The sequence below is a fragment of the Hippocampus bargibanti genome, linkage group LG06 (assembly GCF_051943395.1).
Source record: "Hippocampus bargibanti isolate YZ-2025 linkage group LG06, ASM5194339v1, whole genome shotgun sequence".
Taxonomy (NCBI): Eukaryota; Metazoa; Chordata; class Actinopteri; order Syngnathiformes; family Syngnathidae; genus Hippocampus; species Hippocampus bargibanti.
In genome coordinates this window covers 22830804-22858509 of record NC_142739.1, presented here as the reverse complement: position 1 = coordinate 22858509, position 27706 = coordinate 22830804, and the positions used below count along the sequence as shown (strand labels likewise).

The 27706-nt window shown below is 39.5% G+C and overlaps 1 protein-coding gene and 1 long non-coding RNA gene across 2 annotated transcripts in view; one reads left to right on the top strand and one right to left on the bottom strand.

The window, feature by feature from the left end:
- LOC148896834 (uncharacterized) overlaps positions 1 to 27451 on the top strand; it is a 138302-nt gene extending 110851 nt beyond the window's left edge. The window contains exon 3 of the long non-coding RNA XR_016115265.1: positions 27354 to 27451. This is a non-coding gene — a long non-coding RNA (uncharacterized LOC148896834). The remainder of the gene's footprint in view (positions 1 to 27353) is intronic.
- Positions 261 to 12363, bottom strand: LOC148896835 (transcriptional repressor scratch 1-like). The gene is made up of 2 exons (XM_088998655.1): positions 11710 to 12363; positions 261 to 1711 (listed from the first exon to the last, which is right to left on the bottom strand). Exons 1-2 carry the CDS (start codon positions 11822 to 11824, stop codon positions 984 to 986), a joined length of 843 nt encoding a protein of 280 aa, XP_088854781.1. The 5' UTR covers positions 11825 to 12363; the 3' UTR covers positions 261 to 983.
- Positions 27452 to 27706: the final 255 nt, after the last annotated feature.

Below are 27706 nucleotides of genomic sequence, written 5' to 3'. Positions count from 1 at the left end.
ATACATAAATACACGAATACGTGAATACATGAATAAACAAATAAATAAATACATGATGTTGGCATAGGTTATTTTTTTCGCTTGCAAATAACCTTTATAAAAAAATAAAGAAATATAATAAAAGAAGAATAAAACAATACATAAATCCATAAATATTAAAATAAATAAATAGTAAAATAAATAAATAAATAAAGTAGCATAAGCTTTGGCCTGTTGTGGTAGAAATAGTAAATAAAAACTAAAGTGCAACATAAAAAAGTATTTGACAAATCATTAACTTGTAAATAGTGAAATAAATAAATACCTAAAACTAAGTAAATAAATAACAAAATGCTTAAATAAATAATTAATAATACATAAATAAATTAATAAAAAATAAAGAAGTAAAGAAATAAAGAAACAAATAAATAAAGAAATATATGAATAGATATGTAAATGAATAAATAGGTAAATGAATAGATCCGTAAATAAATAAATAAATAAATATGTGGTGTTTTTTTCTACCTCAGTAGTGGAGAGAATATGGTCACTTGGTGCAGAAAAAAAACATTAGCATTATTATCATTGTTATTACTATAATTATTAGGTTATACTTCAAAAATCCTAAAAAAAACTCTTCCTACGCATGGTAGTGCAGAGAGGAAGTCAACAGGCGTTAGCTCTCTGTCGCTATTGTCATCCTCGTGAAAGTCTGAAAAGCATCTCCACGCCAGATAAAAGCCATGTTTGGGTTGTTATGATCCCTATCCAGAACGGGGAGAAAAAGTCAACAGTTTTTGCATGCGTAAAACAGTTCCATCCATCATCGCGAGGAGAGAAATTGTGCTATCATCATCACCTTTAATTGGCTGCGGGGGAAAGCGAGTTGCAGAATGTGAGCAAGGAAGCAAAAGCCAAGTCGCAACACAAAATTGTTGGTTTATGTCCGTTTGTCGGGAAAATGGCGATTTTATTTTTTTTTTTTTTGTAAGTGGTTCAAACGGTCATGCATCCAGTGGCCCAAGAGGAGAAAAGGGGCCTTTGAAGCAAGCCGACTCGTAGTGCTTGTTCAGGTAACTCTTGAGCGCGAAGGTCTTGTTGCATCGTTTGCACTTAAAGTGCTTGAAGGCCGAATGCGTCTGCATGTGAGCTCGCAAGTTCGAGCGGTCCGCGAAGGCTTTCCCGCAATGGGCGCAGCCGAAGGGTTTCTCGCCCGTGTGCGAGCGCATGTGGCCCTGTAAAAGCCACGGCCTGCTGAAGGCTTTGCCGCACACGTCGCATTTGTGTTTGAGGTCGTGCGTGAGCAGGTGCATGGCCATGGCGGGCATGGACACGTACACCTTGCCGCAGGTGGGACATTTTTTGGCTAGCTTGCTATCGAGCGAGCGGTGCGTCTGTTTGTGTCTGCTCAGATTGGACGAGGTGGCGTAGGTCTTGCCGCATTCGTTGCACGTGTGCCTCTGGATGGTGTGAGAGCTCCCCATGGCTTTCCTCCTGGAGCGGCCATCCGTGATGTAAAAGGCGTCCACCGAGTAGCCGTCGCTGACCGCCGCGTCGCCGTTGATGTAGCCGTCGGTGAGCTCGGAACCCGGGCTGTCGGGGGACTCAGAGTCCGGGGCTCCGTAGTCGCTGTGGATGCCGTCGTAGAGGGGGTCCGGCGAGGGAACCTTGATCCCGCCGTCGCTCTCGCCGTCGTATACCGACGGGCTGATGTAGTCGCTGATGTAGCCAGCTGTCAGGCAAAAAGAAAACAATGCGCTTTAGATTTTTTTCTAAGGGTTGATGACAGCCGTCTGAGTCCACTTGATGACGATTTGTGATATGATGAAATCATGACTTTATGGAAAAAAAAGAAGAAGAAAATAACGCAAAGACAAGAAATGTACTTTTTTTAGACCCTCCCGTGACTCCTTAGTGGCGCTTTCCCAGTCATACAATCTGTAGGAGCCGGTCAACCAAGTTTCCAGTACCGTATTTTCTGGGCTATAAGGCGCACCAGAGTATAAGGCGGATTTCAGCAGGAAAAAAATGTTGTTTTTTAAAGTACCTGTTAAATATCACAATATTACTGATACTGAGTGCTTATGCACATTAGTAAACATATTATGTTAATTCATGCTTCGATTAGTAAACATATTATGTTATTCCATGTTTAGCTTTGTACATATTATGTTATTGCATGTTCAGTTTAGTCTACGTGGATTTATGAAGCTTATTAGTTGAATAGTTGTGAAAGCAGAATGTAACAAGTATCAACTTTCAGTTTAAATGTCCTCCCAAAATACTTGTCCGTAGCTGATTGGACAACAGATCGCTGCTGTGTGACTTCCAATACTTGGCTGTAGCTGATTGGATGACAGATCGCTGCTGTGTACTTTCAAAACTAGTCTGAGCAGGCGGGCTTTGTGCTTTTTCTTTTTGTTCTTCTTGCTCTTCTGTGTGTGCTCTTGGCTCCCCGCTCCGACGAGACGTGCTCCTTTTGTTTCACTAGAATAAAGTAGCTTTTTGTTCACCATCTAACGTCCTCGCTGACATTTCATCACCGAACCAGATGAGAAACAAGAATTAGAACCCAACAATTACAATTACCCCATTTTCTGGTGTATAAGGCGCACCGGAGTATAATGCGGCTTTCGGCAGCTAAAAAAAATGTATTCTTTTAAGTACCCGTTAAATATCACAATATCAATATTACTGTATTTTCCAGTGTATAAGGCGCACCAGAGTATAAGGTGGCTTTCGGCACCTAAAAAATGTTTTTTAAGTACCTGTTAAATATCACAATATCAATATTACCGTATTTTCCGGTGTATAAGGCGCACCAGAATAGAAGGCGGCTTTCACCAGTTAAAAAAATGTCATTTTTTAAAAAAGTACCTGTTAAATATCACATTATCAATATTACCGTATTTTTCGGTGTATAAGGCTCACCGGAGTGTAAGGCACACCCTAAATGATTGGTGTATTTTCAAACTTTTTCTATTTGTCAAGCGCACCAGAATATGAGGCGCACCTTCAATGAATGAAAAAAGTCATCCAAAAATAATTTAAAAAAATAATAATCAAATAGATTTGGTATGATTTTAAAAAAAATACCAAAAAGGGGAAAAATACACAAAGGGGGCTCAGGTTACCGTATTTTCTGGTGTAAGAGGCGCACTTGAGTATAAGGCGCACCCCAAATGAATGGTGTATTTTCAAAAAATAAAATATATGAAACAAAATATTCCAAATATAAGGCACACCACATTATAAAGCGCTACAGTAGAAGCTAGGGTTATGCACGACTTCTTCTACAAGGGAAAATGCAGTGGTTAGCGGCTGACAGTAGTTGCAGACGTGTTGTGGCTCAATATTACTTCACATATGAGGCGCACCTGCGTATAAGGCGCAGGGTCATCTTTTGAAAAAAAATCAAGGATTTTGGGTGCACCTTATACACCGGAACATACAGTAAATCATATTCTAAGACGATCAGGTGTGTTGCTGAAAATGATTGACCCTGAAATTGTCCGTGTTTTATACACCTCCGCGACTCCAAATGTGACTTCCTGGTTAAGATTCTCTTTCTGGACTACTAGCAAATAAAATAAGCAAATAAATCTACCACTTTTTAGCCATATGGCAGGTCGGCCATTTTGTTAGGTGTGGTCGATACAAAAAAAAAATATTCTAAATATTTTTGGATGGTTTGACTTCTTCAAAATAACAATAGTGGAAGCATATCACATCTTAGAATTGCAAAAGCAGATTAAATTGCCACTGGCAAAGTATAATTACACTGTATTAACTGCAAGAACCTCCTTATTTGGTGGTGACAGGATGTTGCGATATTCCGAGGAATGGCCCAATGCTATTCTTATTTGTGAATGGAATACATTGACAACCACGACGCAAAATTTGTCTTCATACACTTACATGTGGTTTGACCGGAGGGAGGCAGCTCCAAAAAATGGAGACAATATCATTACAAATTCAGTACTGGTACATTTTGTATCATTTTTGTTAGTTCGGATTTTTGGAATGTAAAATGTCTGCCTTGGCCCAATAAAGGTTGGAAAATTAGCATTCTCCACTTCCGGCAACTATTTTTTTTTCCTATCTTCTGAGCAATTGTAGAATATTGTTCTGAGTAGTCTCCATTTTGTTACACCAGTATGTTTTTTTTTCTTTTGACATATTTTTTGTATCATTCAGGCTACTGCGTTCAATGCAAAATGCTTTTCTTCCTTAGTTTCTTGAAGTGGGAAACCAACATCTTCAAACTAAAATCAAAATTATGACACTGTGCACAACATCAGCTAGGAATTATGTAGCATGAAGCAGATTATGATTGACACACAATTGCGTCAAATTGATAAAAGGCAAGTCCAAATCTGCATCCACACACTTGTCAACGTATATGTTTTCCCTGTATTTGATGTTTTTTTTTATCATTTCAAATAATGTATGGCATACTACAACTTTTATATGGGAAAAAAATAATTGCAAACGGATCTTACAAAGACAATTTTGGCTCAACTCCAGTTGGTCTCAACTGCTGGTAGCAAACGACAATGCTAGCGCCAATCGCTACTATTGTCATGGTTAACCAGCAAAAGTAATCCTCAATCATATTGTCACGTCCGGTGGTTGTGTTGTGCATGTTTGAAGGCTTGGAAGGCTGGGCTTGTCGGGGAGGTGTGACGTCACTGAGAGAACGAAGAACCCCACAACGAGGAGTCCAAGTGAGTGCCTGAGTAGAATGACTGCGCGTGAGTTGTGGCGTAACAACAGCTCCTGTTTGTATGACAACTACTACAGTGAGACCTCAACTTACAAACTTAATTGGTTCCCAGACAGAGTGTGTAAGGCGAAAAGTGTGTATCTCAAAAAAAAAATCCCTTAGGAAAGCATTAAAATGGGAATAATCCGTTCTCGGGTTTCCATAAAATATAGTTTTTAACTAAATATGCCTTAAAACTACACACAGCATACATACCTTATTCTATGTATAATAAATGTGCTATTGTATTGTAATGAAATAAATACACTGCATTGTATCATACAGTCACAAAGGGAGGCACATTACATGAGGACTGTAATTAAAGAAATAAACTGTGCTGTAAAATAAAGTTTTATTTACCTTTTTGATGGTCGTTGATGGCTTATGTAAGGAGAGTCACTTTCCATAAGGACTGTTGGTAACTTAACCTCTGGTGTGGCTTCTCTTCTTTTTTCTTTGGAGACTCCTCATCATTTTTGCTGAATAAAAACCTCTTAATTGACACCTGTTGCTTTCTGACTTGTAAGGTCTTACAAAGCTGAGACATCACATTATCGTTCATTATGTTGATGATTGTCATAGCCAGTCTTTTCTGGATGCAACTGTTCGGTAAAAACCTGCACATCAATGGTTGACTTGGCATAGCCGTGCTCGGCCACTAAATCACACAAACGCACACGTCGTTCGCGTTTTTCAATTATCTCCTTCTTCTCAGCGACGGTGATTTTATTTTGTGTCTTCTTGGGCTGAACACGAGCCTGTGGTGTTTTTTTTTCGGTCCCATCATAGTAAAATTATCAGCAAAAAGCTCCTCAGAGGCGATGGACGTGTGCATTCAATGAGAGGGGGTGTGGAAAGTAGCGCCGGCTTGAGCGCTGTTCGGTCGTGTGCTTCCGCCGAAGATCACTCCGCCAGCCGTGGTGGGTGTGTATTATGAAAATAGTGCTTATTATAAGGTTTAATTTTCATAAATTTGACGTCCTTAAGACGAAAAGTTTGTAAGATAAGGTGTTTGTAAGTTGAGGTCTCACTGTACTACGTTTTGTTATTAAAAGACCAAATTGCTATACCAGCGACTGTGCGCATCATTTGTCACGCTGAGGGGGATTACAATAGAAACATGTATTTTTATTTATTTTTATATCGGTCCCTACGGTCGGATTGAAATAGGCATAACATGCACATGCGCGATAAACTGTCTACATTCTGGCTGGCTATCTAGTAGCTATCAATTATCTGTCTAGCTGGCTGGCTAGCTATCTAGCTAGCTATTTATTAGCTAGCTCGTTAGCTAGCTAGCTATCTAATAGCTATCTATTAACTAGCTGGCTTTGGTGTTTTGCATCTGACTAAAAATATCATCCTGCGTGTTTTGGGTATTTTAGATGCTATTAAACGTTTTTCTGATGTCAGCTAGGAAACAAAAAAGGGTCTCGGTTGTCCTTTAACTACATGTTGTTGATTGGGAGGCATTATTCCAATAACACATCATGTTCATGCTGAGACATCCGCGTCTCCTTCAACATACAGGATGAAACATTAAACCTACAGCTCGGACTGATGACTGTGCACTTAACCTGCGTGGTTGTCAGAGGCACTCTCAACTTTCTACGCACAATTAGTCCAAGACCATTGCGTATATTTGAGTACTTGTGGATATCATACATGAGGGTGAAAGTGGGAGTTGATCGTGTTTGTGTCATACTAAATCACAGGTGTCAAAGTCAAGGCCCGGGGGCCAAATCTGGGCCGCCACATAATTTTATTCGCCCCCCGAAAGCAAATCAAACTTGTGAAGTTCCATGATGTCCGAATTTAAATTTCAAGTTGTCACATGTAAACCACAAGAACAGTCATTTTTCTCGTTTAAAATTTGAAAACAAGTTAGTCATAACGGCCACCGAGAGGAAACTGTAACTACAATGTGGCCCGTAGCAAAAAAATGACTTTGACACCTCTGTACTAAACAGTCCATAGATCATTAACTCATTCACTGCCATTCACGAATTTATTCGGGAATTGAAAATATGACTTAGACATTCCTGAATTTGTTCGGGTTTTGGGATTTCTTGCAGGGACTGCCGATAAAGCTATGGCCAGACCTCTTGCAGTGTTTTTCCTTTCCACAAAGAGGCAGCATTTCTATTTTTTCCATGTTAGGACTTGGTACAGCTTCAGCTGTAGTTAAAGCGCTAGAATAGGTTGTGGGCAGGATGCCAGGGGTCCAATGGGATTCTCCATGCCATTTTCTTGGTTCTTGCAGTGTACAATTCTTTATCTCACTCACTGCCAGTCACAAATTTATTCTGGAATTGAAAATATGACCTAGAGTGGCATTCCTGCATTTATTCTGGTTTTGTTTTTTCATGTTTGGGTGCTGATAAAGACCTGGCCATAGCATCTGGTAATGTTTTTTCCCTTCCACAAGAGGGCTGCATTTCCCTTTTTTTCCATATTAGCACTTTGTTCCAGCTTCAGCTGTTGTTAAAGCACTGTATAAACCAATATGTATGTATTACATTGTATTATTGTTATATTATTATATAACTCCACACCCATATAATTTAAGAAATAACTGTTTTTTTCTGATGAAAGAAGAGAGTCGAAGATTTTTCTAAGATTTTTTTTTACGCTGAAATGAATGTTGATGTAGTCCTAAAACTCAATATTCTGTGGGTCCTGCAATTTGAGTGAAAATGACAAAAACCCTGGCACTGGACTGGACACATTTTTACACATTTTTCATCGGGCAGTGAATGATTTATTAATGGGCCTGTGGGTTTTGATCCACCATTTCATTGATTCTTTTAGCGATGATATGTGAGTATATGGGATTAAGTCACCTTGTGTGCATGTTTTGGGAATTTACAACCAATTCAACTTTCGTGTAGTGACTTAACAAATTCAATCCCAAAAGCTGTGAAGGGCGAATATTATTTTTTATTTTTTTACTGTTGATACTCAGCATGATGTCGTTTTATTTTAGTTTCACCGTTAATCATCTGAGGTAGCAGCATTTTCAGCATCCCTACTCTCTATCAGTCGTGTGTCCCTCCTATCCGAGTCTTCCCCATTGCGCACAAAGCAACACAAGTGGGATATCAATTATTCGCAACTCTGCTTCATCCGAGCAGAAAGTTGCTGCTAACGCGCGACGGTGCCAAATCCTGCATTGCAGTGAGCGGTTCCGTCCACGTCGAGCTTTTGAATGATGGAGAAAGGGCGTAAGAACTAGAAGCGGAGGACTACAGGTCGCGTGTGAAGCCACACAGGGCTTGTTAGCCTCGACGTGATGAATACGCCACTGACAGATTTTTTTTTTTTCTATCTTTACCAACGCGCTAACACAAGTGAGGGTCAGGCGCGGGAAGCACACGCTGATGCAACAGCGTGTCAGTGGCGCCTCAGTGGAGGCTGGGAGAGGAAGCACAGAGATGTCTGTTTCATGGGTGTATTGAAGTTCACAGTGCAACAACAATGAATCACGCTGTTGCCGGAGGATGTACAGCAATGAGGTGGACAAGCACACATAAATAACATGAGCTGCATTTAACGGTGATATAAACACATAGCGCATAATGAAACTCAATTGATCCTTCTGTGTGATCATTTTACTTGGGATGGGATTTATTTGTAGGGAGCGTATGGTGCTGTTGGACAGTCTGCGGCTGTATTGGTGAATGGCTTGAGGAGCCCACGATTAGAAGATATGAGTGTCAGCGTAAAGTGCCAATGCGTATGTGGAACTGCCGCTGCTTGGAATTGAAGCGGATTTACATCGGGACAGGAGATGTGGGACAATTTCTTTTCGTCAATGGAGGCTACTGCTTCGTGTTTGCTTTCAAAATTTAGCTTGTAGCAGACTTGCATATTTCACCATGACATCGCTGAAGCACTGGTGAAAAGGATTCCTCTCATCTTTCATCTAGAACTGCTTCATACAACAAAGAGGGTGCAGAAAGTGCTTTAGGTTGAATGACTGTGTCTTTCTGTTCTCATATTATTTGTTGTTTTGACTTCAAGATGGCGCCGCGAGAGTGGCTGCCTTTACAACAGCTCCTGTATTTCATTTTTCTACTTCTTTCTCTGAGCTATCTTATTTGCTATCTGTTGGCTGGCTGGCTATCTGGCTAGCTATCTATTATCTATGTAGCTGGCTATCTAATGGGTATCTGATAGCAATCTTTTAACTGTCTGGCTGGCTGGCAGGCTATCTAGCTGGCAATCTAGTGGCTATCAGTAACTATCTATTAGCTCGCTAGCTAGATTTCTATATATTTGAGTTACTTCCAGGTTGAGTGCAAGCTAGTGCGTGTGGCTGCCGCTGCTCACCCACAGAAAATCTTGTCCTGTGACTATAAAGTGACCTAGACAGTTTTGAAAAGCGCTTAGAAATGAATATTATTATTATTATTATTATTATTATTATTATTATTATTATTATTATTTATTTATTTGTATTTCCTTTCCTCTTTCTTTCATAACTTTGCTGCTGTGAAATGTCAATTTCTCCACTGAGAGACTAATCAAGGCTAATCCAATCCATAGAATCTGAATCATCTTTATTGCCAAGTATGAAGAAGACACAAGGAATTTTTCTCCGGTAGAACACGCTGCACTAATATCATCATAGAAAATTGCAAAGAGGCACTATACAATCATATTTGGGTTATTGTTTTGACAGTTAATGGCGACAGGGGGAAGAAGCTATTTAAATGTCTGCTGGACTTGGTAGCGCCTGCCTGAGGGGAGTAGCTGGAAAAGGTGGTGGGCAGGGTGCGGAGGGTCCAGGAGGATTTTCCCCTCCGTTGTTTGGATTCTTGCAGTGTGTAAGTCCTCGAGAGTGCACAAATCATAAATTACACAAAGATGAACAATTGCTTGGAGGAATTCTACCGTGTTCTACCGGAAACAAATTCCTTGTGTGTTCTACATACTTGGCAAAAACGATGATTCTGATTCTCATTCTGAGGAATAGCATGGGGTAAATTTGTCCCTGAGTCAATCTATCTGCATCATAGAGCCTTCATGAACTGAACTTTGAACCATATTAATGACAAGTGTAAAATTAGCTAACAGTCTTCTATCCTGGTTCCGAGCAGGATACTTGATACAACAGAAATGTATTTTATTTGTTGCTATTATTGGAAACAGAGACTGTTTTATTCACACATGCTTTGCAGACATATGTGCTATGAAAGCATGTGAATATATTAGAGCACAGGAGTTTACATAAACACCACACAAACAAATTACCTAACAGGGAAACATTTTAAGAGGTTGAAATTGTTCAAGGGTAGAATGAGCTTTACCAATGTTTAAAATGTGTATAAGGCTCACCCAAAAGCCTTGATTTTTTTCGAAAGATGACCGTGCGCCTGATATGCAGGGCCGCCTTATATGTGAAGTAATATCGAGCCACAACAGGTCTTGTAATTACTGTCAGCAGCCTCAGACTCCATTTCCCCCTGTAGAAGAAGTCGTACGTAACCCCAGCCTCGCTGTAGCACCTTATAAAGTGCTGTGCCTTATATTTGTAAAACTTCAATGTATTTCTATATTATATTTGGAAAAGTTTTATATATGGAAAAAAAATGAAAATACAATTTTCTTTGGGGGTGTGCCTTATACTCTGGTGCACCTTATACATCAGATTTTACGGTAATTAAAAAAATGGAAAGAACAAAACAGTCCACCTTATCATTCATACTAATAATCGCTGTACTCCATTCTTCATCACGTTTTACTTCTAATCCTTTCATGTTCACTAAAATGAGCTCCTGCGCAATTATGCAGGCTTATTGTGACGTCATGCATGACGATGTTTTCAAAGACATATGAAGCCACGCAACATTGTTTGCTAAAAATGTTGTTCAAATCCCAAGTCATACAAGTTGAGAGGGTTTTATAAGTCTCATTTGTAAACCTCGAATTCATTGCTCTCTGATCACACGCATCTTAACTATCACGGTCGCGAGAAGCCTGTTGAGTATTTTTTTTTAAATCTGGACTCAAAACGATCCACTAGATCTGAAGTTAAAATGTTTGTTGCTATTAATTCATTCACTGCCATTCACAGATTTATTCGGTAATTTAAAATATGACGTAGAGTGCCATTCCTGAATTTGTTCAGGTTTTGTTTTTTCATGTTTGGGTGCCGATAAAGTGCTGGTCATGGCCTCTGACAATGTATTTTCTTTTCCACAAGGGGGCAGTGTTTCTCTTTTTTTTCATATTAGCACTTTTTTACAGCTTCAGTTGTTGTGAAAGCGCAACATAAACCAATATGTATGGAATGCATTGTATTTAGGACAGATGCCCCCATTCCGAGCTCATATAACACCAGAAGTACATAACTTAGGAATTAACTCTTTTTTTTGTTATGAAAGAAGAGAGTCTCAGGTTTCTCACGCTGTATTGAATGTTTACGTAGTCCCAAAACTCAATATTTTGTCGGTCCTGGAATTTGAGTAACAATGCCAAAAACTCTGGCACTGGAGTGAACACATTTTTGCACATCGTCTGGCAGTGAATGAGTTAATGACCAGGTCTTCCCTGTTCAACCCTTTCCCCCTTATTTAGCCCCATGTCGGAGCAAGTGCGTTGTGGAAGTGGACTGTTGACTCGGAGCTCAAAATCAATAAAACATAGGATGGATTGAGTGAGTGGGACCTTCCTGCTAACTTTAGAATACCTCAGCAGGGAGAGTGTGGGACAGTCATCAAATGAGCGCTTAAAAAATCTAGACGGTTAGATTCCCAAGTTTGGCCAGTGAGCAAGGCAGTTGAGTGCTGTCTACGTGTCAACTGTAATGATTTGAATGCAGAAATGAAGTTTGGGGCAAAACCAGTAAAAATAAACAAAAACAAATGCATTGCTTGTTCAACAGCGATTGCATCCGCAGCACATTCCAATCCGTGCCATGTTTGCAGTGTACGTAACCGCACACCTGTTTGAGATCCTACCTTTGTCATGTAGCCGCAGGCTGAGTGCCGTCCTGGGCCGGTAGGCGCTCTCCAAATCATCCGCGGTGGATAAATCATCCAGTTTCACCTTTTTCACCAGGAAAGACCTCGGCATGGTGGTGCGATAAACACGCACACACGCACTCAGGCACAGGAGTCCACACACACGCAACCGTGGCAAACCGGTGTGGCCAGCGTGACCACCGAGAGCACACTCGGTAAACTGTTGAGTGGGGGTCTTTAATTTGGAAAGAATTTTTTTTGTTTTTTGGGGTTTTTTTTCTTTTGATTTAGTGTGCTCGAAATTCCACCACAGGCTCCTCCAGGAGCAAGTTCAGCACCGGACAGCTCCCCTCACTCCGCTTCCTGTGCAGCAAGCAAGTACAAGTCCACTTTACGCCAGCCTCACGTGCGATGAAGAATAAATAGATCAGCGTTTGTCTTGAAAGAAGAGGAGAGGAGAAAGAGGGAGGGGGAAAGTGGAATATGGAAGCTTTGCCCAAGAAACCTCCCAGTCCTTGGTTTCCGTGGAAGTAGTCCTCAAGTCCGCCCAGCGACTCGTCGTTGGCTTATTGCATTCCCCTCCTGCCCCTTGCAGCTCCTCTTCTCGTTCTGCTGCTTCCCTCTCTCTTCTCTCCTCTCCCGCATTGTGAGGAGAGCTGCTCCGTGATTCTGTCGTCTGACGATCAGCTGACTGCATTTATAAGCGGGGAGTGAAGGAGAGAGAGAGAGAGAGAGAGAGAGAGAGAGAGAGAGAGAGAGAGAGAGAGAGAGAGAGAGAGAGAGAGAGAGAGAGAGAGAGAGAGAGAGAGAGAGAGAGAGAGAGAGAGAGAGAGAGAGAGAGAGAGAGAGAGAGAGAGAGAGAGAGAGAGAGAGAGAGAGAGAGAGTCCAAGGAGTGCTTAATTTAATCCGTCCCTCCTCTCAAGGGAGTGTTGACTGGCCAGGATGATTTATTGAAGCAGTTAAACCTCTCCGCACCCTTCCTTTTTTGTATTTTTTTCTGTTTATTTCTATCGTTTTCTCTCTTTTTTTTAATTCTAGAAGGCGTTGGCATACTTGGAAGAAATGGTAAAAAAATATTACTTAGGTATCATCGCCATTGCATTGGTCACCTGAGAGCTAAGTAGAATCAGGAATTGTAGGCGCCTTTATCAAGGTCAATTACAAACATCATCTGAGTCATCTGAGTTCATATATCAAAGCCATCCATTTTCCAGAAGGCTTCTAGTGCGCAGCCTATCATGGCTGATTTTGATCAATGACCCCGTAAGGTTATTAAAGCTCATGCACACTAATGAAATAGCTCAAACTAAAATGGAGAGGAAAATAAACATTTCATCAATGTAACGATATGCAATCTGAATCAGAAAGCCTTTAATAGTCCCATTATTGGGGAAATTTGCTATCTACAGTAGCACATTTGAAAGGGGTGGGGGGGGGGGTCCAAAAAGAAAAAAAAGATCATTGTATGTACAAAAAGCAAATATATTATATTATATTATATTATATTATATTATATTATATTATATTATATTATATTATATTATTTCATTGACATTCATTTTTAGTTTATTTATTTTGGTGTTGCTGTTCATCTGTACAGAAGGAAATAAGTATTTTACTTTAATTTACTTTATTTTTTAAGGAAAATCCTTGTTGGGTTTTTATAGACGTTCACTTGCCAAAGACTCTATACATTATTGAACTAATAAAAATCAAATTGGTGCATTTTCAATCAACTCAAAACAAATCCATCTATGTATATACAGTATTTTCTGCACTATAAGGCGCACCTAGATTTTTTCAAAAGCTTACCATGCACCTCATAATGCCTTATGTATGGAAAACGTTTTCAAATATGTCATTTATTGAAGGTGCCCCTTAAACGCGGTGCACCTTATGTATGAAAAAAGGTTTTTAAATATGTCATTCGTTGAAGGTGTGCTTTATATTCCAGAAAATACAGTAATCTTGCTCTAAAACAGATTACCCCTAAATTTCAGAAATTAAAGTTGGAACCAAAACTAATCTGAAGACAATGCAAATACAGTGATACCTCATCTTACGAACTGAATTGGTTCCCAGAAAGCGTGTGTGAGGAGAAAAGTTCATCTGCCAAACATTTATTTCCCATAAGAAACCATTAAAATGAGAATAATCCGTTCCCAGGTCCCCATAAAACATAATTTTCTCCTAAATAAAACTTAAAACTACTGTATAATAATGTGCTATTGTATTGTAATTAACTAAATAAACTGTACTGTATAATAGTTGTTTTATTTACCTTTGTGATGGTAGTTGATGTAGTTGCCTCTTGATGATATCCGACTGAAGCTGCCATGCTTTCTCGGCGATAATACCGTCACCCACACTGTCCCCTGCTAGCTGCTTTTGACGTTTTTCAACCTCTTCTATTCTCTGAGACTGTTGCTTAGACAACACAGAAACACCCTTGGCCACACATAGCAATGGTCGACTTAGCATACTGGTATTGGGACGCAAAGTCATACAAACGCACACCTCGTTCATGTTTTTCGGTGATCTTCTTCTTCTGCTCGACCGTAATTTTCCTTTGTGTCCTCTTCGGCTTAACACTAGCCTGTGTCTGGGTCTTTTTCGGTCCCATAATAGCAAAAGTAATCCACTCGATAACCAACCACGTCTGCACTCAATGAAATGGAGGTGTGGCGAAAACTAGCCCATATTTGCCCAACAATTGCTCTTAGTTTCAATGAGTTCATGTAGCCTAACAATGTGATGTTGAAACATAATTTCAACATTTTTTTAAATCAGCTTTTTTTGCATCCTTTTTCCTCACCAAAATCCACAGCGACAAAAATTTTTGAAGCAAGTATGAGCAATCATACTGGAGCACCTGGTAATTATTTCTTATTATGCATGAATGTGGCCCCTTGAGGCAAATGGATGTGGACCAAATGGAATGTTGTTCAGTGTCGATTATGTAAACTGTGAAAACGATCCGGGGTCAGTTCTGGTAAAAAAAAAAAAGGCTGTCTCGCCTATGTGTCCCCATTATGTAACAACAGCAACACACAGAATCATTAACACGAACAAAAGAGAAACGGCTTTCCCGTCTTCGTTGTTCATTTCACAACTATCACTTAATTTCATCCTAATCATGAAAATGATTAGGTCTTCAAGGTCTGCTGAGGTTGAGTGTCTTACACAATAATAGCCTCTTAAAAAACATACATACACATTTTTTGGGAAATGCCTTCTTGAGGCGATATCCATCTAACAAAGGCGAATATGAATGAATCTTTCTGTAGCACTCTGGCTTATAATTGCAGGCCGGGAAAGTTGGTGGTCATCTGTTAAGGCTTCGATTAATTTCAGTGCACGTCTTTGATCTGCGGGAAACCACTTAAAAGATGAAGAATTTGCAGTAATGTGAAAGTTGGTGCATGCAAGACCAACTTTAGCAAAAAAAAAAATTGCAGTTGTCGCATCCCTTACCTCACTGAGTTTTTCCAGTCAAATATGACCCATTTTTAATGAACTCATTCACTGCCAGACGATATGCAAAATGTGTCCACTCCAGTGCCAGGGTTTTTGTCATTGTCACTCAAATTCCAGGACCCACTGAATATTGACTTTTAGGACGACATAAACATTAAATGCAGCGTCACAAACATTAGACTCTCTTCTGTCATGAGGAAAAAAATAGTTAATTCCTAAATTATGAGTCAGAAGTTATATGAGCTTGAAATGAGGGTGGCTGTCCAAAATACAATGCAATACATACATATTGGTTTGTATAGGGCTTTAACAACAGCTGAAGCTCGAAAGAAGCGCTAACATGGAAAAAATTGCAATTCTGCCCCCTTGTGGAAAAGGCAAAACATTGCCGGAGGCCATGGCCAGCGCTTTATCAGCACCCAAACAAGAAAAAAACAAAACCAGAACAAATTCGGGAACGGCGCTCTACGTCATATTTTCAATTACCGAATAAATTTGTGAATGAATAAATTCACTTCAGGCGAGCCCATTAAATTTAGGGAAATGCTTTTAAAACAAGTGATGGTGAAATGGACGAGCTTACGTTCAACATTTCTGAAAATGAAAACCGAACAAACAAAAGAAATGAGACACTGAAATCAATTTGAAGAAACCATGTTTTTATTCATCTAGTCAAACCTCCATTTTTGACCATAATCTGTTCCAGAAACCTATTCGAAAACGGATTCGGACAAAAACTGAAACATTTCTCATTAAAATCAATGTAATCAATATCTGCTTTTTTTATTGTGATTGAACAATACACACATGCCTGCTCACAATGGAATGGTACACGAGGAAAACTTACGGGTGGACTGAACGCTGGCGCGAATGGCTGCTGCTGCTCACCCCACAAAAAATCCTGTGACTGTAAAGTGTCCTTGAGAGTTTTGAAAGGCGCTTAGAAATTAAAGGTATTATTATTATTATTATTATTATTATTATTATTATTATTATTATTATTATTATTACAATGTGTCGGTCACAATGAGACACGACACAAGGAAGTGACATATAAGGAAGCGGATGGGAGTCGAGTGGTGCATTCAAGTTCGTGTCACTTTTCGGTTGTAAACCAAAGTGTAAAAGAAAACGACATTTATGGACAAAAACCGAATTGGTCGAGAAACCGAGGTTTGACTGTACTAACCTGTTAAAAATATTCTGAAAAAGTCAAAGAAAAACCGGCTAGCCGAGTTAATCCAAATTGTAGGAGTATGGATGGTTATTTTCTCTATGTGCTCTGCGATTGGCTGCCAATTGGTTCAGTGTGTCCCTTGCTTGCTGTCAGACAGATGTGCTAACAATTTACACGGGCTGTATCATGTGGAACGGATACAGATCTACGGGGAAAGATAAAAAGTGACCCACAAAATAGCCATACACACACACACACACACACACACACACACACACACACACACACGCACACACACACACATTATCTTACCCCGTAGATCCGTATCCGTTCCACATGATGCACAATGACACAAAGTGACAACAACCTAGCTATCTATCTGGCTGGCTACCTAGCTATCTTTCTATCTGGCTACTAAGCTAGCTATATAGCTGGCTACCTAGCTAGCTATCTATTTGCTATATATTAGCTATCTAACTAGCTATCTATTAGCTAGCAAGCTAACTTTCTATCAATTTGAGTCATTCCGGGTTGCATGAATGCTGACGCATATGGCTGCCGCTGCTCACCCACAAAAAAACTTATCTTGTGACTGTAAAGTGACCTTGAGAGTTTTGAAAGGCGCTTATCAATGAAATGTATCAGAGCATTGTCATCAAATGATGAGTATAGTTTTTGCTGTTTTGATTGTTGCTGTGCTGATGACCATTTTGTGTTTGGTAGCCTTTTACAGAGCGTTTTGCTTGTAATGTAGCCACAAAGGGACATAAGTCTTCTTGTGCCGGTCCCAAGCCCGGATAAATACAGAGGGTTATGTCAGGAAGGGCATCCGATGTAAAAGCTTGGCCAAAACAAACATGCGGATCAAACCTCTAAAGATGGCGGACACTGATTTGCTATGGCGACCCCTTGATGGGAAAAGCCGAAAGGAAAAGAAGAAGATTATTATTGTGGGGACCGCTATGATTTAATATGTGTGTGTGTGTGTGTGTGTGTGTGTGTGTGTGTGTGTGTGTGTGTGTGTGTGTGTGTGTGTGTGTGCGTGCGTGCGTGCGTGCGTGCGTGCGTGCGTGCGTGCGTGTGTGTGTGTGTGTGTGTGTGTGTGTGTGTGTGTGCGTGTGTGCGTGTGCGTGTGTGTGCGTGTGTGTACATGCATGCTCATTTGTGTGTGCCTGTGTGTTTTGCTCACAGTCCATCTGTTGTCCTCAATCAAAAAAAGAGCAGATGAGGTTCATCACCTGGAGAGAAGCTTAAGGAGGTCCAATTAAACTCACACACACACACACACACACACACACACACACACACACGCACGCACGCACGCACACACGCACTCACACGCACAGACACACCACTAAATCACTTGTCATGTTTTAATCCTGTCAAACAATAACCATATTTTCCGTTGTATAAGGCACACCGGAGTATAAGGTATGCCCCCCATGAATAATGTATTTTCAAACTTTCTCCATATATGAGGCTCACCGGGGTGATAAGGCGCACCTTCAATTATGAAAAATTTTCCAAGAATGATATATAAATATATAAAAGTTTTACCAATACGTATATGGCACACCACATTCTAAGGTGCGACAGTCGAGGCTGTGGTTACGCACTACTTCTTTTATGTTGGGAGATTTGAATCGGTGGCTGCTGACAGTAGTTGCCAGACTTGTTGTGGCTCAATATTACTTCACATATAAGGCGCAGTTACGTATAAGGTCATCTTTTGTAGAAAATCAAGCCTTTTGGGTGCGCCTTTGTCAGAGATGTTCGGTCAGACACTGTGAACAAAGGCTCAAACACAGGAACATTGTATTTTACTGCCGGCAGGGGACGAAGTCATTCATGACAGACGCCGAAATTCTGCAGCCCTTTGCCAAGCTATCTATTGAGAGTATATGCAAATTAAAATTAGACATACTTTTCTTGATTGGAATACCACGCACCTGGACATTCTAAGCAACAGCTATAAGCAATAAAACAGATATTTTAATTGGTTGTCTTCTCCATGAACTGATAAATTTGTAGGCTGTCTTATGAGCTCTTCCTGTGAAGGAATTTCAAGTCCTCCTGTGACGAAGGAGTTTCCCAAGGCCTAAATTCTGTCCAAGGCCAGATCTCCTAGATGAAGATAACAGTTTAACAGGCTGTGTCTGTTTCACTTTTTACTGTGGGCCTATTGGTTGGTTGGTCAGCTAAGCATGGGACTTTTAAATATGATAACATCTTATTCTCCATCAGCCTCATACACCGGAAAATGCGGTACAATTTTAGTTTATCGTGGCATAAATTACAATTTGAGCACAAGTGGGCATTAGCAAGCATTTGATAAAAGCAACCTGAGACAGCTGATAACTAGTTAATGTTGACTTATGTGAATACTGTAATTAGAAATACGTGTGAGAGGAGGATGTTTTCCACGGTCTATGGAGGTTAGCCATGATGGATAACCCCCAACCACCCTCACACGTGTTGTAGACCATGCATCCGCTGTCCAGCTGGTCTGCGTGTGTGCGTGTGAGTGTGTACGTGTAGATGGCTAAGGGTTTGAATGCAGCGTATGGCGTATATAACAGCACAACAGCTGCTGCAGGCCAGCTTTGACACTACCTAACAATACCCGTTGGATTTATCAGCCAATGTCGTATTGTCATGCTAACGTATCTTCGACACAAAGTAAATCACAGTTCCGAAATGTCATGAAAAAGCTCATTGAATGAATCCTTTACTTACCGTATTTTCCAGTGTATAAGGCGCACCTATAAGCCTTGATTTTCTTAAGAAGATGACCATGCGCCTTATATGCCGGTGCACCTTATATGTGAAGTAATATTGAGCCACATCTGGCAACCACTGACTCCCTTTCGCCCCCGTAGAAGAAGTAATGTCGCCAGCCTCTACTGTAGCACCTTATAATGTGGTGTGCCTTATAATTGGTCAACTTTTTGATATTTATATTATATTTGGAAAAACATTTTCATTCATTGGAGGTGTGCCTTATACTAATACTAATACTAATACTAATACTAATACTAATACTAATACTAATACTAATACAGTGGGACCTTGGCTTACAAACTTAATTGGTTCCCAGACAATCTAAGGTGAAAAGTGTGTATCCCAAAAATTAATTTCCCATAGGAAACCATTAAAATTAGAATAATCCGTTCCCAGGTCCCCATAAAACATAAGTTTCTACTTTCTAATTTTCTAAGCCTTAAAATGACACGAAATATACCTTATTTTATGGATAATAAATGTGCTATAGTATTATATTAAAGAAATAAACTGTACTGTACAATAAAGTCATTTTATTTACCTTTGTGATGGTCGTTAATGGCTTGATGGAATTGAGTGTCCGGTTTCCTCAGCATGAAACACTTGATGAGGAAGATAGGCTTCCTTCACCATCTTGAGGAATGATCCCTTGTAGGTGCTTTCTCTGTGATAATTGTATCTAGTTCTTCATCAATTGTGATCTGTTTAGCTCGGTTGATAGCTTTTTGCATCAAGTGTACAGATGACTTGTGCGGGTTATTTGTGGAGCCTGATTGATGGGATATTTTAACTGGATAACTTTTTTCATTCATTGAAGGTGCGCCTTATATATGGAAAACGTTTGAAAATACAACATCCATTCGGGGTGCGCCTTATATTCCGGTGTGCCTTATACAACAGAAATTACGGTAATTTAAAAAAACTGAAACAACAAAACAGTTCACCTTATCGTTCATAGTAATAATCGCCTTTGAGTCCAGTGCACCCTATATATGGAAAATGTTTGAAAATACACCACTCATTGGGGTAAGATTTATATTCCGGTGCGCCTTATACACCGGAAAATACGGTACTCTGGCTTTGAGGGTTTTTTTTCAGCCCGATCCATTTCTCCATTTTTATGGATTATGTTTATCAATAAATACCCAAATACAGTGAGACCTCAACTTACGAACTTAATTGGTTCCCAGACAGAGTGTGTAAGGCGAAAAGTGTGTATCTCAAAAATGAATTTCCCATAGGAAACCATTAAAATGGGAATAATCCGTTCCCGGGTTTCCATAAAATATACTTTTCAACTAAATAAGCATTAAAACTACACACAACATACCTTATTCTATGTATAATAAATGTGCTATTGTATTGTAATGAAATAAATACACTGCATTGTATCATAAAGTCACTTTATTTACATTTGTGATGGTCATTTATGGCTTGATGGAATGGCGTTGGAGGTCGAAGGTCAAAGGGAATTGCTGTTTGGAAAGAGAGGCGCATTACATGAGGACTGTAATTAAAGAAATAAACTGTGCTGTAAAATAAAGTTTTATTTACCTTTTTGTTGGTCGTTGATGGCTTATCGAAGGAGAGTCACCTTCCATAGGGACTGTTGGTCATTTAACCTCTGGTGCTGTTTGGTCGTGTGCTTCCGCCGAAGATCACTCCGCCAGCCGCGGTGGGTGTGTATTATGAAAATAGTGCTCATTATCAGAATCAGAATCAGAATCATCTTTAAGGTTTAATTTTCAGAAATTTGACGTTTGTAAGATGAAAAGTTTGTAAGATAAGGTGTTTTTAAGTTGAGGTCTCACTGTATGTGATTCTGTTCTTCCTGCATCAGACACTTGTGTACTTTTGGCTCTTTTGTGGAGATAAGTCTTGCGGTGTGTGCTAAACCTGCAGCAGTGCTAAATATTGCTGAGCACCTTTTTTCATCAGGCACACAAAGGTAGATGCGCACGCGCACACACACACACACACACACGCACACGCACACACACACACACACGCACACACACACACACACACACACACACACGCACACACACTTGCATGCACAAAATACAAAAACGCTGGTCTAGGAGAGAAATGTGGCCTGTTTCTTTGCCGTTTCGATGACTTGTGCTCTATGAGTGAACTCGAATGTAGCGTACGTTAGCATAGCAAAAGTGATGATGATTTGATAAAAGACCTTGAGCTACAATATTTGAGTGGGAAACTGCTGTGGCATCAAGTTGAACATTTCAATACAGCCCCCTGTTGACCATGCATTGACCATGCATTATAGACCAGAAACAATCAGTACAGAATATAGTGTTTATTTTTATACTTAAGGCATTTGAAGTACCATATTTTCTGCACTATAAATCATACCTAAAAGCAGTGTCTGAAACTCATGACAAAAAGGTAGCGAACACCAGGGCAGACAACTCTGAAAAGTTGCCTGCTCGGCCATAAAGTTGCCTGCGCCATTTTTCACAACTTGAAACACAATAAGATGACTAATCTAAAAAAAAAATATTGTTGCAAAGTATAAATGATTTTTTTAAAATAAGGAAGTACCAACCACAAATGCTCCCTTGCTTAATTTATGGTAAATATCCCTTGCTGAAGATTTTGCTCCAGTTGTCGTTTGTCATCATGATGCACAATGCAATGTTTGCATTGCGTTGTCTGCTAAAACCCTTTAAAGCGTGTTTCTAAGCGAAAGCCAAACAAACGTTCGTTTGGCTTTTTGCATATTCAGCACGGCAGCCAATCAGAAGCCTGTTTCGTGCTTCGGACTATACCGTGACTGTAAAGTATACTTGAGAGCTTTGATAGGCGCTTAGAAGGAAGAGTCCATGTGGCTTATATATATTATATATTATATATATATCTATGCTTTATTGAATAAAACAAACATTTGATTTGGAAAAAAACTTTTTTTTTTTCCTTGAAGTTGTCGGCCACCCGGGCCGAGACGTTTTGAAAGTTGTACGCCTCGGGCCTCCGGACAGACGTTATTTCAAACACCGGCAGGGCGCTTTATAATCCGATGCGCTTTATATATGGAAAAAGTTTTAAAATATGTCATTAGTTGAAGTCGGGCAAATTGGCGTTTTAATGTTTATGTTTGTTAAGTAATTATAAGTGCCTTGCATGCTGGGTCCGAGAGGACAGTAATTTCATCTGTGCTGTATGTCATGCATATTAGCATATTTGACAATAAAGCTGACTTTGACTTTGACTTTATAATCCACCGCACTTTATATATGGAAAACATGTAAAAATGTCATTCTTTGAAGTTGTGCCTTGTAATCCGGTGAGCCTTATATATGCAAAGAGTTTAAAAATATGTCATTCGTTGTAGTTGCGCTTTATAATCAGGTGTGCCTCATATATGGGAAAGGTTTTAAAATATGTTGTTCATTGAAGGTGCGTTTTATAATCCGGCATGCTTTATATATGGTAAAAAATTCCAAATATGTATTTTGTTGAAGGTGCGCTTTATAATCCGGTGCGCCTTAAATATGGAAAAAAAATAAAAATATGTCATTAATTGAAGTAGCGCCTTATTGTCCGGAAAATACGGTAAATACATCATCTGCAATGGAAAGTCAGTAAACCTTTGAGTTCTTGTCCTTGTTTGTGGGAACTGTTTTTCTTGATTAAGAACATAATTTGCATATCTAGGGAACACCAATGTCCTCAGTCAGTAACTCGGTTTCAATCTCCGAATAAAAGCGTTATGGCGGAGCCCGAGTCAAAAACATTATATATGGAAAGAGTGGTTTTGAGAAGGTAGCCCATAACTCCAATTAGATTTTAAAATACAGTAAAGTCTCGTTATATCGATATTCAAGGTAGTCCGAAAAAATATCGATATAACCGGGACTATTTATATATCCGATATCGATATAACGAGACTTTACTGTACCATATTTTCCGGTGTATAAGGTGCACCAGAATATAAGGTGCACCCCGAATGAATGGTGTATTTTCAAACTTTTTTTCCTATATAAGGCGCATTGCACTATAAGGCACACCTGAATGAGTGAAAAAACTTTTCCAAATATAATATATGAATTTATAAAAGTTTTCCAAATACAAGGCACACCACATTATAAGGCGCTATAGTAGTGGCTGCGGTTATGAATGAGTTCTTCAAGGGGGGAAAATTGAGTTTGTCGGTGGCTGCTGACAGTAGTTGCGAGACCTGTTGTGGCAACTACTTGAAGAAAATCAAGGCTTTTGGATGTGCCTTATACACCGGACAATACGGTACAGACACCAAAATTAACAACTGGTGGTTAGAAGCCATTTTATTAAAATCTGTCCTCTGAATCAAATCTAATTTATCTCCAGTGATACCTCAGAAATTGTGTGAGAGGCGATAAATTTGTCTTTCGAACATTTATTTCCCACAAGAAACCATGAAAATTAGAATAATCCATTCCCAGGTCCCCATAAAACATAATTTTCTACTAAATAAGCGTTACAAATACACAAAAGATACCTTATTTTACGTATAACAAATGTACTATTGTATTATAATTAAATAAATAAACTGTACTATATAATAAAGTCATTTTATATACCTTTGTGATGGTCGTTGATGTAGTTACCTCTTGATATCCGAGTGAATTTGTCGCGCTTTCTCGGCGATAATACCCTGACTCACACTGTCCCTGTTAGCTGCTTTTTGTTAATCCAAATCAACAGACATTTTTCAACCTCTTCTATTGCCTGAGACTGTTGCTTAGACAACACAGAAACACCCTTAGTCACACGTAGCAATGGTCGACTTAGCATACTGGTACTGGGACATTAAGTCACACAAACGCACACCTCGTTGGTGTTTTTCGATGATCTTCTTCTTGTGCTCGACCATAATTTTCCTTTGTGTCTTCTTTGGCTTAACACTAGCGTGTGGTGGGGTCTTTTTCAGTCCCATCATAGCAATAGTACTCCACTCGATAGAAAACCAAATCTGCACTCAAAGGGGGTGACGAAAACGATTCCGCCAGCCACTGTGGCACTGTTCAACCGTGTGGTTTGGTTCGTCTGTCGAAAACTACTTCGTCAGCCGAGACTATATGCTCGCAAATGTAATGTTCGTGAGGCGAAAAGTTCGTGAGCTGAAGCGTTTTTCCAGCGGAGGTATCACTCTATCCGTTATTTTCACCTTATAGCAAGCTAGCAACATTGTTGAGAAGTCATTGTTCATCATACCACCCACATCCATGAATGTTGCTTTTGCTGGTACCCCTTTACGTATTGGTTTGCACCTGCCTTTCTAAAGCGCTATTAAAAACGCATAATTACCCAGCACTATTCAACAGGTAAAATAAAACGCATTCCCTGTGCAAAATTTAGCAGCTCTCCCTATACATGCAAATCTTCAGTAAATCACGGCCTACGATATGACTCTGGATTCAGCCCACCTGATCGACCTTCAAACAAATGAACGTGTTCATTTTCTACACGGTGGAAGTTGTAATCGCTGTCACTATCCGACTCAGTGGACACGCTGGATTATTCACCTTGTGATGAGGAATCGGAAGATTTATTGGTCATTTCAGAGGTGATCTGCTCCGTTTAAGAGTGGATAATCTAAGTGCATAATCTTTGCAATAAATCATTTGCATGGAAAATTTCATTTTCACCAAATGGACCCAGTTTGGTTCTCTATGGTACAGCATATGGATGGATTTTTGGACCTTGAACAAAATACCGGTTTCAATCAAATGGCAGCCTTCCCCTAAGAGTCACCTGGTGCATCACCAACAATTTTAGTACACTCGTAACAACTTATCCTTTATGAATTGATCTAAATTACAGGTGTCAAATTCAAGGCCAGATTTGGCCCGCCATATCATTTTTTTGTGGCCCGTGATAGAAAATCACGCATGTCAAGTTTCATGATGCTTGCTGAAGTCTAAAATCAAAATTTTAAATGTTCATGTGTAATCCACAATAATTGGCATTATTCTCTACTTCTGATTTAAACTCATTCACTGCCAAACATGTGTAAACATGTGTCTACTCCAGTGCCAGGGTTTTTGTCATTTTAAATGAAATTGCAGGACCTACAGAATATTGAGTTTTTGGGACTACATAAACATTCAATTCAGCGTAAAAAAATGTTAGACTCTCTTCTTTTTTTTAAAAAAAAGTAGTGAATTCCTAAATTATATGGGTCTGGAGTTATCTGAGCTTGAAATGGGGGTGGCTTTCCTAAATACAGTAAAGTCTCGTTATATCGATATCGGATATATCGATAGTCCCGGTTATATCGATACTATTTCTATGCACGCACGGAGAAAATTACATGCAAACAGGGTCGGATATATCGATAGTCCCGGTTATATCGATATTTTTTCGGACTCCCTTGAATATCGATATAACGAGACTTTACTGTACAACACAAATCATACATATTGATTTACATAGCGCTCTAACAACAGCTGAGGCTGTAACAAAGCGCTAACATGGACAAAAGTCAAATGCAGCCCCCTCGTGGAAGAGAAGAACATTGCCAAAGGTCTGACCAGTGCTTTATCAGCACTCCCACAAGAAAAAACCAAAACCCAAACAAATTCACATCATATTTGCAATTCCTGAATAATTCGGGAATGGCAGTGAATGAGTTAAAAGTAGTTATTCGTCAATTTGGTGTGTGCTGTGTATGTAATAAGTGGGTGGGAGTAAACGCTTATATGGTTCCCCAAAATTCATAACAGCCCTTCAAGGGAAATTGCAACTACAATGTGGCCTGCGACAAAAATGTGTTTGACTCTCCTGCTCTAAATGTAAGAGGACATAATAAAAATCTGTGTTGAGATGACGTTTTTCATCACAATTAGCATTCCAGAAGTGGCTAATGTGAACCCTTCCCCATGTTGTGTGAATCCATGCTCCCACGTTGCACTGTGATCGTTTACCATTGTGACGGTTCCATAGCAACTTAAACTGAATTCTACTCCTTTGTGGAAATAAATAGCCTGTAGACGCAAGCCTTTAACTGGCGAATATGTATACCTTCACATGTGTACACTTTAAGCAAAAGCCTGTCCGATTTAGCAAAGCACGGAGGTGATTGTGTATTTCCTTAAACTCCCAGTGACCCACTGTGAGAGGGTTATTCCTCTTCCTCTCGCCAACGTGGGGTAATTGTGTGAATCAGGGCAGATTGCATTTAGTCAGACAGCTGAGTGGTGAGCTGGCAGGGTAATAAATGGCCTGATAACCAGCACCACGCGGATCCCTCTCAGCGCGGAAATAAGAACAAAAAAAAAAAATCATTACCTGGCCCGGACAGGCCTATCCCGCCATGTCACACACGATAAAGAGGGACATATTTCGGGGGAAATCGCGAAGAGGGGGGCTCGCTTGAGAGTGAAGGGAGGTGGAGAAAAATGAAGGAAGGGATAAAAGAATGATGGAGTAAGTAAGAGACTTCTGGAAACATTCTAGTTGACATTTTTATTTGTCTTCGAGGTTGATCCATTTATTTGCCCTTACTGGAGGATGGAGCAGAAATGGCGCATGTTTGAGGCAGTTAAATGTTGTAACGGAATTCTATCAGAGACATGAGGAGAGAAACTATTCCGCTTTATTTTGTTTACATTAGGTAATCTCTGTCCTTATAATATGTTCGCATGAAGTAGTAAGCGGGACATACTAGCTAGCTAGCTAAATCGCTAGCTAGATATCTAGCTAGATAGCTATCTTGATAGATAGATCGCTAGCTAGATAGATAGCAAGCTAGTTAGCTAGATAGAGAGTTAGCTAGATATATCGATATCTAGCTAGCTAGGTAGGTACGTTGCTTAGATAGATAGATAGATAGATAGATAGATAGATAGATAGATAGATAGATAGATAGATAGATAGCTAGATAGATAGATTTGGGTGGGTTGGATGGATGGATCTGTGTGTATCCACGTACATATTTTCATTTTTTGTTGAGTAATAAACAGTTTACTAAAAGCTTTTCAGATTAATTCCTACATCTTCTTATATTCTTTTTCTATGTGTAAATACAATTTTGGGGTGAACTTTTACCTAAAAACTATTTTTAATGTTCACATTAAGCAAGGTTTTATGACTTTTATTCTTCCTTCAGTCCATCTTCATTTGGCATATCTTACATGACATTATTTTCAATATTTTCACAATAATTATTTAATTTCTTCTCTTGTATTGTTTTTATCTTTTCAGTGCGGCTCTTGAATAATTGTTGACAAAAATGGTGAATGAGCTGCAGAGATTCCAAAGACTTCAGTGCTCTTTCTTCCCTCCGTCATCTTCACCAGGTCTGAGTGTATCCATTATTATCTGAGATTTCATTCTTTGATTTTCATCCTCGTGGATTGCTTTGTTTCATCTCACACAATGGCAATCTGTCTTTCACACTCCTTGCTGTCTCTCTTTCTCACGCACACACACACACACACTCGCGTGCCGATGCATTGGTTTTTCCATTACTTCAGAGGACATTTCATTTATTTATATTCCTGCCGAACTCTTCTCTACACACCAAAGTCTTCACCATAAAATGAATAAACTGCCTT

Coding starts and splice junctions, on each gene's coding strand:
- LOC148896835 (XM_088998655.1), bottom strand. CDS start 11,824: ATGCCGAGGTCTTTCCTGGTGAAAAAGGTGAAACTGGATGATTTATCC. Junction 1,712..11,709: donor CCTGCGGCTACATGACAAAG/GTAGGATCTCAA, acceptor TTTGCCTGACAG/CTGGCTACATCAGCGACTAC.